Below are 11,352 nucleotides of genomic sequence, written 5' to 3' on the forward strand. Positions count from 1 at the left end.
AATCAAAGAGCATGAAGAATGGATAAAAAAGACTAAGAAGGCAATCAAAACGACTGAAAAATGGCTTGCTGAGAAGGACGAGGGGATGATACACCTTAGGGTGCAAAAGGATTGTTTGGAAGATAAAATGAGAATTAGGGATGACTATATAACAATCGAGAAAGAGAAGTACCCATTGCAGTTCCCTGAGTTTAAAAATTAGTTACAAAAATGGTGTAACATTATCATGATACACCTTAGGGTGCAAAAGGATCGTTTGTTGTTTTTTTTAATAACATCTTTTTTTACCGTTAAGCATCATTTGTTGTTATAATATTCAAACTAAATATTATAATATAAAATTTTCATTAATTGTTATAATCTGCAAACTAAACTAAAATATGAAAGCATAACAATGTATTGTAAGATTTAATAAAAAAATTACAATACATAATAAGTTAACAACTCTTCATTTCAAGGTTGTTTTATATCAAAATCAGCGTCATAGGTTTGTGAGCAACTCGCTGAACCACCAATATTAAATGCCATTTCTGTAGTAGAAATTGTCGTGCGATGTGCTCCACTACCGGACGCCCTTCCAGTACAATTGTTTCTCGTGTGTCCTACTTGACCACATGTAGAACACTCTTTTCTAATTGGACCCTCGCCTTGGGATGAAATGCGGTCTGTGTTTCTTGGCCTGCCTGGCTGACGTTTATCCATTATAGGTGGCTTAACAATCATCAAATCATCGGGGATATCCCATTCGGATGGCTTTGGCAAAGGGTTTATTGATTCCTCATACGTTTTCCTCAGTGTTTCGATAAAGTAAGCATTTAATGCATACCTCGAGCAGTCTTGGTAATTGTTGACTATTAAACATCTTATGACATGACCACAAGGTATCCCATCAAGTTGCCAATGCCTACATGTACATGTCATTTGTTGGGAACCAACAATCACGTTTTGTGCCCCCTTTTTGACCTCACATTTCGTATTTGAGATCATGCGAACATTCCACTTAGTAAAAGTTTTTTTGTTTTCTTTTACAATATCATCGACCCAAGGGGTGAGTGTTGTTGTTGCTTCCGCTTAAAAAATAGACAAAATGAAGAAGTTAAGATCAATAACATTTAATAAAACATTAATATTAAAAATTAACTTAATGCCTACAAAGTTACGTCTTTGAAACCACCACTGTTGCATTGTTGCACGAAAAAAATCGATCAACATAAGTATCGACACCTTACGTGCGTGTCTAGATAATGCATTTATAGACTCCGCACTGTTGGACGACATAAGATTGTATCGGTTCCCTCTAAAATGTGTCCTAGACCAAGTTTATGGATTTATACTTTTTAAGTACTCCCATACTGGTTCTTTTGTCTTTTTCATAAGTTCCATGGCAACGTCAAAAGCATCAACTGTATACGCCCTACAAGCCTCCCAAAAAATTAACTGTCTTACTCTTCCCGAATCTAGATACTATGTTGAAATACAAATGGACACCACATATTTCATGATGAGCGTGAAGAAAAATGTTGGCAACGGATGTCGCTATAGATGGAGACCTATCAGATATAATTGTAAGTTCGTGCATATTGCCTATGCAATCACGTAGTTTTTGAAAAAACCATGTCCAAGAATTTGTACACTCATTTTTGCATATACCATATGCAACCGGTAATATTTGGTTTTGTCCGTCCTTAGTATCTGCAAGTAACATGGTACCTTTGAACTCGCCCTTTAGGTAGGCTCCATCTACTACAAGGGTCGGTTTACAAAAATTGACAAAAGCGCGTACCTAAAATACATTGTATATCTATTCAAATACACCAAAATAAAAAAAAATAAAAATAATAAAATACTAACCGAACAACCAAGTGCGACGTACAAAAACTCAAAGCGATCATCACCATCTGTTTTAATATGTGTCACCGTACCCGGATTATGTTTGACCAAATTGTGGAAATAAGCCGGAAGTTTGGTAAAAGAATCCTCTTTCGTACCCCTTAACAACAACAATGCATATTGCTTCGCACGCCATGCCTGATGGTATGAGATATTGATATTCAATTGAACATTCATATCATTAATAATATCTTTTCCCCGATAAACTCTACTATAATCTTCAGCCAAAACATCAGCAAGATATTCACTAAAAACATATTTGTTTGCTTGTCGATGATTAGGTTGCAAAATTGTTGAAGAACATGTGTGTACATCAACAAATTTATTCACTTGGAAAAGTCCATCAAAATTTTTAATTGCTTTTGCTCTTAGTAACCAAGAACAATTTTTCGAAACACACACAGCCTCATACCTTGATTTGGTGGATCTACTTGTCCTCGTCTGAAAACCTTCTCGAAGACATTTTTTTTACCAATAGCCCGCTTTAAAAGTTCTTTGTTCTTAAATATACTCTTACATTCAATCTTTTGAAGATTGATGTCTACCATCTGTGTTTGGATATCTTCATTAATATCAACTGGACATGCTGGTAGAGGGGGCATACCGTAAAAATGGTTATCGGGAAACTTAGCTTTAACTTCATCACCCAACTCATCTCCATATGAATTGCTTTCTAAGTCGGTTATATCTAAAGCTACATCAGCAACATCAACATAATCCCCGTAAACATGTTTTTTTTCATCTTTTTGTCGCATAATTTTTTTCTTTTTACTTTTATCTACTACACGCCTATTCATAACTTTAACTTTCTTGTTCAGGAACATCAACACAACGACCACCCACGTCATTAAGATATGTACCAACATCATCATCACCAACATACTTGTAATTCTCAGGATCCACATAGTGAATAGGTGAATAAGTAACATTAACATTTTCAGCAACATTGTGAAATTGAGGTACACTAGGAGTATTGAAAGTACCTATCGGATCGTTGCTCCCTTTATAGCTGGATAAATTACCAACCGGCTGATTTCCACTCTGACCAGCCTCATTAACCTCATCCCCTTCATCAACCACCACAAACACTTTCACAACCCTTCCTCCACTACATTTTATTACATTTATCAACATTCTAACATCCATGTCTTCAACTATGACTATATAATAATTCAATTCAGGATGATGGAAACGAAGACTAATTCTATATTTGTCTAACAAACCAATTTTGCTTCTCACCAAAGATACAAAATCACTATAACTAATATACTCAGAAAACATCAAAGCGAATTTAGAAATACCTCCCTGTGGACATACGGATTCTAGATTTGTTTCAATAACTTGTCATCTCCCACCAGTTACAAGACAAACCAAATATTCAATCATTTTTTTAAAGAAATTTCCTAAAGAAATAACAAGTAAACTGATAATTTTCTACAAAAGTTTATATATAATAAGGTTATTTCGTAGTCAAACCCATTGTTTTCATAGTCAAAATAAAAAAAAATAAAAAAAAAGAACAAAAAAAACATTGAATCGCAGATCAAAGAGAGAGGAAATCGCAGATGGACACAATCCATCTGCGATTTTAGCCTGATAAACCCTATGTATATACAAAAAAAATAAAATAAAAAAATATCCCGCCTGCAAATGTACAAGTGGCTAAAGCACGTTTGTGCTTTAGCCACTTGTATATTCGCAGATGGGATGTGAAAATCGCAATCTGCGATTTCGGTGGCCAAATTTGCAATTTCAATTTTTTTTTACTATTTTTCACATCACAAAGTAATTAGTAAATTTGGCTAAATTTGTTATTTTCTCTATATTTTTTCTTGTTTTGCAAACCGCAAAACATAAAATTAGTCGAAATGGTAATTTATTTGAAGTTTTGGTGGCCATTCTCAAAATCCAAAACAACTGGAACCCTGGCCTAAACCCCATCCGCCATCGGCCGTCTCCACTCTCCAGTTTCTCCTGCCTCTGGTTTCCTTGCATCTCGACTGTCTCCGATTCTCGCAGTTACGCTCTTACTTCGTCCATCTCGATCTTTATCGGCCTCTTGCCCTTTTCGATCTCTCTGCTCTCACTGAATCACACTCATCTCTCCGCCTCTCAATTCTCGAGTAAGTGTAATCTACTATTGTTTTTTATTTTGAAAACCCTAAATTAGTTGTTGGTGTCGACTCTCAACATTAATTAATCTCATTGTGTATTTAGGCTCTCAATCTTAATTTCTTTATTTGGTCAATCAACCAGTCGTTACAATAGGTTTACGACTTTGTCTCTTCGTATTTGATCCCTGCATCAATCTTGCAAAGCTTAATTGGATGTTCATACTAGGATTGAAGCTGATTGCTTCAATGTAAATCGATGATTTGCGGAATTTAATTGAAAATTAGTTTTATGCCAACTCTTATTTTACTTTCTTCCAATTCTGAAAAAAAGATGAAGGCTCTGAGAAATTATACCTAGCCAAAATGGTGGTAAAGGTTTAAGGATTTTCATCTTTTCAAGCCAATAAAGCTTCTGCTACTAACTGATTACCCTGCATCTGTGGTAGTCTTTGTATTTGAAATTGAAGTTTCTTAGAATAAAAAGCTCAGCTAACATCATTTTTCTTCAATTGGAGCAGTCCAGACTCCAGTAGCACATAGTGTAACTTTCCAAGTTAAAAATGGGTAAGATTTTTATTCTTTTACTTTATCATATGTTACTTGATTTGAAGAATTCCAGACTTAATTTATGTATTTGGTGAGCTTCAGGTAATGAATCTGGAAATAAATCTCGTAAAGAGAGAAGGAAAGAAGCTCGATTAGACAAGAGTAAGAAAAAGTTTGACTCTTGGGTCCAACACCATGTAAGAAAAATTCCTCCATGATTAGAATGTCAATCATTGACTTAAACTCATACTAACATGATTCTTTGTGTTGGTTTCCAGCAATTACAAAAAACTAAAAAAAGTAGCAACAATCAGAAGGCTGAAAATGTGCAGAAGAATACTCAAAATACAGAAGAGAAAGAAACTTCAGCACCAAATGATTTGAATGAGTGTAAAGATGTGAAGAGAAAAAAGAATTTCCAAGAGAAGTCAAAAACCAAATTTGAGGAGTATATAGATATGGAAACTCAAAAAGATGATATTTCTGCTGTGGAGGATGTAAAATTGGAAAGAAAACTTGCTAAGAAACTCAAGGTAAAGGATAAAAAGTTACATGGTGTAGATGATGACATTAATATGTTATTTGAAGGCATTCCTTCTGCTCTTGAGTCCTTGGATACAGAAAGTGGAGATTTTTCTAAAAAAACTACAACTTCACTCAAGAAAAAGAAGAGGGGAGTATCATCAAAAGATGACCAAATCAATACATCTTTAGAGACAAAGGTGTTGAGAAAAAAGAAAACAACGTTTGAAAAGTATCTGGAAATGGACAAACAAGATGATGTGGCATCTGCTAAGGAGGACATTGCTTTGGAAAGAAAACTTGCAAAGAAGCTTAAAGTGAAGAAAGGGAAATTAGGGGGAGATGATGATGATATCAACATGTTATTTGATGGGATTTCATCTGTGTTTGATTCTTTGGAATCTGAAGAAAATACAAATACAGACATGGAAGAAGAAGAAGAAGAAGAAGAAGAAGCTTATGAGGCAACTATCAAAAAAAACATTTCAAGAAAGAAACGCAAGAAGAACTCTGAACAGAAGGTGGATGTTGAGATTAGAAGTGAAGATGTGGTTCAAGAATCTGAACATGAACATGAACATGATGATGCTCAAGCATCTAAAAAGGAAGGACATGCAAAATATGTGCCACCTCAGCTAAGATCTATGTCAAAAAATGAATTGGAAGAACATGCTCAAATTCGTAAACGTGTGAGGGGTCTTTTAAACAGACTGAGTGAATCAAATGTGGAAGGAATTACAATGGAAATGTCCTCAATCTTCCATGTGAGAATATATTTTACATAATATATTTTATAGCTAAGATCAATGGTCTCATTCAACTGTTGACTTTTTGACTTTTGCAGTCTATTGCTCGTGGTGTTGGAGCTCAAATTATCAGTGAAGAAATTTTGGCATCCTGTGCAGGGGGACCTCGTGGAAATGAACAGTTGAGTCAACCTTCTATGCCCCCATTAAATCTTATTTCTTGCATCCAAAATAAAATGACTATTTTGCCCCTTCTTCACTGAAGCATAGTATATGACTTTATTCTTCACTTTAGCTTCAAATTGGAGTGGTTTGCATATTGGGGTCTTGAGTAATTATAGAGTTTTGATCAGGGAAATTGATGAAGTTTTTTTGGTGGGGGCAAAATAGTCATTTTAGCTTGTGCCAGGGATGAACTTAGGAAAAATTGGAAACATCTCTGGATGAAAATTGAAAACCTAACTTAAAACATATCACAGGGACGAAAGTTGTAAGAAAGTGTTTGTTTTTTCATTTCTTGATGCAGATCCATTATGTTTCTTTAGTAATAATATTGTCATCATTCCATTGGGTAGTTCTTTGACAAAATTACATATATACCCCTGCAGATATGCTTCTGTTTTTTCAGCTTTAGTAGCTGGATTGGCTTGCTTGGTTGGAATTGACTTTGGTGCAAAGCTGCTTGCCTCACTTGCAAAGTGTTTTGAGGTTATTTTTAATAAAGAAATCAATTTACTTATTTAATTATATTAAAAAAAAATCATAAGGCTGAAACTTTTTAATGTTATAATCAGGATGAATACCTAAAAGAAGACAATCTTTCCTTGCGGAATTTGACTCTTCTTCTCTCTTATTTATACATATTCGGAGTTTGCTCAAGGTAAAAAAAGTATCAATCAATTGTCATTTTCATGATTCAATTACCACAATGACACATTTGCCCTTGTAACTCTTTTCTTAATGCCTTTACAGTGATTTAATCTATGATTTCATGATGATGCTGAGCTCACGTTTGACTGAGGTTGATGTTTCCACTATCTTGACAGTTCTTAACTGTAAGATTCCTGAACTACCCTTTTCTCCATTTTACCCCCTTCACTCAATAATATTTTCATTTTACCCATTGATCTTTTTTAAATCATGAATCCAGGTTGTGGGATGAGATTAAGGAGTGATGATCCAGCCACCATGAAAAATTTCATTGTCAGCATTCAGAACAAGGTGGCAGAACTTAAGGCCACGTCAGATAATCAAGCAAAAAGTAAAAGAGTATGTTTTTTTTTTTTTCATTAAATCATTTTTTGTTTAAATAAAAGATTATCCAGTTCTTTAATTTATATATATTCTGTTGACAGATGGAGTTCATGCTTGAAACAATATTTGACATTAAGAATAACAAAAAAAGGGCTAAAGAAGATACCTTACCACATACACGAATCAAAAAGTGGCTTCAAAAGGTTTGATATATATTTCATTACCACATTTATTTATAAAATTATAATCGCTTAAATATTGTTTTAATTTGTGGAATGTTGCAGTTGAGGGTAGAAAGTATTTTAGTTAGAGGATTAAAATGGAGCAAGCTTATTGACCCAAACAAAAAAGGTCAATGGTGGTTATCTGGAGATATGATCTCATCATCTAATAATAATGATAATATTGGAAATGTTGCTAAAAAAATTGATAAAGAAACCTCTGAAGCTCAAAAAATGCTTCAACTTGCTGCTAAACAAAGAATGAACACAGATGCAAGAAGAGCAATTTTTTGTATAATAATGAGCTCTGAAGATTATATCGATGCCTTTCAGAAACTTTTGAGATTGGATTTGCAAGGGAAACAGGTATTATTTTTATTATTCTTATTCTTATTATTTTTTTTTTTATATAAAGATTACAAATTTTTATATTAATGTAGGATCGAGAGATGATGAGAGTACTTGTGGAGTGTTGTCTACAGGAGAAAATATTCAATAAATATTATTGTGTTCTTGCTTCACAGTTATGCACACATGACAAAAACCACAAGTTTACATTACAGGTATTAATTTCATATTATCATTTCATCTTTTTTATATGCTTTATATATTATCTCAAACAGTTAAAAAATTAAAAAAATCTTTTGTTATTAGTATTGTGTATGGGATCACTATGGAGAACTGGAATCGATGCAACTAATGAGATCAATGCATCTGGCAAAATTCATAGCAGAAATGGTGTCAAATTTTACACTTTCACTTGCAGTGTTAAAAAAGGCGGATTTACATGATACCACTCAACTAAGTTGTAAAAAAAGTATGCATTTTAGGATATTTTTTGAGGCTGTTTTTGAGTATCCGGATAATGTTGTGTGGAATATATTTAAGCGTGTTGCGGGGGACCCACAATATGAGACCCTTAGAACTGGAATCAAGTTTTTTATAGAGAGGTATGTTGTGGGGATTGAGAAGGAGCCGTTTGTTGGGAAATATAAAATTGCCAAAAAAGCTCTTAAGAGTGTTGAAGAAGACCCCTTTAGTTGAGATAATGCTCTCAAGTTGTGAGTTATATCTTTCATGACAATTTTGTTGAAGTAGAGGCTAGTTGTTAGCAAATTTGATGTTTGTACTTTATGTTTTCAACTTTTGATGTGAAGGTATTTGTTTAATATCATTTTTTGGGAGAATGTTTAGATGTGTATTTGAAAAAATCATGTTTAAAAGTGCTTTTGTTATTTATAATTGTAATAGTTAGATAAGATACTCGAAAAGTTTGATTAGATTAAATTACAATCCGGTCCTTGTGCTTTATCCAACGTTGTAAGTTCAGTCCAAGTTTTGAAATCGTTCCATTGTTGTCCGTCTGTATTTGTATTTCATTGCGGATGTGGTCCCTCTAACCCATACAAAGTGTGTTCGAGATTTGGATTGAATTTGCACATTTGAAGCATAGGGACCATATTTGCAACTAGATGCAAACTTAAGGGTGACATTGTGATGATTTATAACTTTTGATTGAAATTGCAATTGAGTAAAGAAAAGGGACCAAATTTGTAGTTTAGTTTATTGATTATTTTGAGAAACAAATTGATGCATCTTCAACCTAAAAAGAAACATGATATTTTATTTCTTAAGAGTTAACGGGACTATCTTATATTCGGGCGTAGTTTTAGATGGAAATCCTATACAATCCAATCAAACGAATCCAAATTAATTTCGTTTTTCAAAATATGAATCTGAATAGTCTAAACTAAATTCAAATTTGTAATTTACATACGCTTGGACTTCCAATCGAACACATCAATTTAATCATGACTGGGCCGATCACTATAAGTCAACACCAAATCATCGAGGGGCCCAAAGATATCGCTTTTCCTGTTAGGGAAAAAGGAATAAATAAATTTGACTCATATGTTTGCATCTTTTACTCATCAAATCATGCATGACAATACATTTTTATAAGATCAAGTTACTGATGTGTTTATGCATTGCCAATGTACAACCGACTTGTAAATTACAACTCCTATATTTCCGTTTCAAGATCACAAGATATTATAGTCTCAGAATTACTCGTGATAAATTCCATGAAGTAATTATCCGAGCGTGGGTTCATCCAATACTTAAATCTCAATTTCTAAGTACTCATGAACATTGCAACAATTCTATTGATATGTCTAACTCCCTTAGACAATCTACAATCCAATTCATGATAATCTTAATTCACTACTTACTTCAAAAAATACGACCGTGAAATTTGAATAATCATATTATTCGGGAAGTAAAACATGCAAAACGAAACAAAAATAAATAATTGACAAAAGGCAGTAAACAAACTCATAAATAATTCTCCATTATTTAATCAACAATAATCAATTAAATTTATTTTATTACAAGTTTCAAACTAACTATCTAACTATTAAAAACTAATATCATATCTCACACCAATGCTCCTGGCATGCTGACTGTGCTTGACCCTATTCAGAGCCTTCGTCAAAGGATCTGCAGGATTCTCTTCTGATGATACCATCTTTACGATGACGTGACCTTATTCTACCCAATGTCTGATGTAATGATACTTTCTGTCGATATGTCTAGACTTTCCATGATCTCTTGGTTCCTTAGTCAAGGCAACCGCTCCTTCATTATCGCAGAAAAGTTCCATAGGCTCCTAAATGGTTGGGACAACTCCAAGATCTCCGATGAAGTTCTTCAACCAAGCTACTTCGTTAGATGCTTCACTTGCAGCCATGTACTCTGATTCGCATGTCGAACCAGCCACCTTATTCTGTTTGGAACTCTTCCAATTCACTGCTCCACCATTTAGAGTGAACACCCAACCCGAATGAGAATGAAAGTTGTCTCAGTCTGTCTGAAAACCGCCATCACTGTACCCACTCACTCTCAATGTATCACTGCCACCAAGGACTAGAAGCATGTCCTTCGTCTTCCACAAATACTTGAGAATGTTTTAACCGCTGTCCAATGAACTTTACTGGGATTTCCCTGATAGCGACTGACCATGCTCAAGGCATCAGGGCGAGTACATGTCATATCGTACATGATCGACCCTACAACCGAAGCGTAAGGTACCCGACTCATATCAACTATCTCTTCATCTGTACTAGGGCTTTGAGTCTTACTCAATATGGTATTGCTATGGATAGGTAGCTCTCATTTCTTGGAATATTCCATACTAAACCTCTTTAGTACTTTATCCAAGTATGTACTTTGACTAAGTCCAATTAGTCTCTTCTTTCCATCTCTCAAGATTTTTATCCCGAGAATATAGGCTGCTTCTCCAAGGTCTTTCACGGCAAAACACTTTCCAAGCCAATACTTAACTTCTTGCAAAGTTGGAATGTCGTTTCCCATGAGAAGTATGTCATTGACATACAACACCAGAAAAGTCACTATACTCCCACTAGCTTTGATATACACACATAACTCATATGCACTCATAGAGAAACCAAACTCTTTGACTTTCTCATGGAAGCAAAGATTCCAGATGCGAGCTGCTTGTTTCAATCAATAGATGGATTTATCAAGCTTGCACACTCTATTTGGAAACTTTGCATATACAAAACTCTCTGGCTGACTCATGTAAACATCTTCATCCAACTTCCCGTTAAGGAAAGCGATTTTGACATCCATATGCCAACTTTCATAGTCATGAAAGGCAGCTACGACGAGCATTATCCTAATAGTTTTATCTTGGCTACTGGTGAGAATGTCTCATCATAGTTAACCCCTGGGGTTTGAGTGAATCCCTTCGAAACCAGTCGAGCGGTGTGTACCTTTCCATCCATGTCGGTCTTCTTCTTGAAGATCCATTTTCACCCAAATGTCTTTCGACCTGGTACATTATCAACCGAATTCCAAACTTGGTTGTCATATATGGACTTAATCTTGCTGTCCATTGCCTCTTTCCATTTAGCAACCTTAGGGCTTGCCATTTCTTCCTTGTAGCTAGCTGTTCTCATCCAAATTTATCAGTGTCCTATCATTGACAAATGTGTCACCATCTGTAGTAATATGGACGCCATAGAACTCAGGTGGCAT

At 34.6% G+C, this 11,352-nt stretch overlaps 2 protein-coding genes across 3 annotated transcripts; one reads left to right on the top strand and one right to left on the bottom strand.

Moving 5' to 3' along the window:
- Nucleotides 1-453: 453 nt before the first annotated feature.
- On the bottom strand, nt 454-1,278 carry LOC145139736 (uncharacterized). The gene is made up of 2 exons (XM_079073454.1): nt 1,161-1,278; nt 454-1,070 (listed from the first exon to the last, which is right to left on the bottom strand). Exons 1-2 carry the CDS (start codon nt 1,276-1,278, stop codon nt 454-456), a joined length of 735 nt encoding a protein of 244 aa, XP_078929580.1.
- Nucleotides 1,279-3,769: 2,491 nt separating this feature from the next.
- LOC145137472 (MIF4G domain-containing protein / MA3 domain-containing protein) lies at nt 3,770-8,467 on the top strand. Of its 2 annotated transcripts, none has more exons than XM_079071604.1 (13): nt 3,770-4,013; nt 4,520-4,568; nt 4,653-4,747; nt 4,829-5,836; nt 5,917-5,999; nt 6,427-6,526; nt 6,613-6,698; nt 6,791-6,873; nt 6,969-7,087; nt 7,174-7,275; nt 7,357-7,659; nt 7,734-7,856; nt 7,948-8,467. In XM_079071604.1, the coding sequence occupies exons 2-13, from the start codon at nt 4,565-4,567 to the stop codon at nt 8,335-8,337; spliced, it is 2,496 nt and encodes an 831-aa protein (XP_078927730.1). In that variant the 5' UTR covers nt 3,770-4,013; nt 4,520-4,564; the 3' UTR covers nt 8,338-8,467. The 2 variants fall into 2 exon arrangements, with proteins under 2 accessions (XP_078927730.1, XP_078927729.1); XM_079071603.1 differs by having other exon boundaries at nt 4,523-4,568.
- Nucleotides 8,468-11,352: the final 2,885 nt, after the last annotated feature.

This window comes from Lactuca virosa, chromosome 9 (assembly GCF_052849685.1).
Source record: "Lactuca virosa cultivar CGN04683 chromosome 9, Lactuca_virosa_CGN04683_v6, whole genome shotgun sequence".
Classification (NCBI taxonomy): Eukaryota; Viridiplantae; Streptophyta; class Magnoliopsida; order Asterales; family Asteraceae; genus Lactuca; species Lactuca virosa.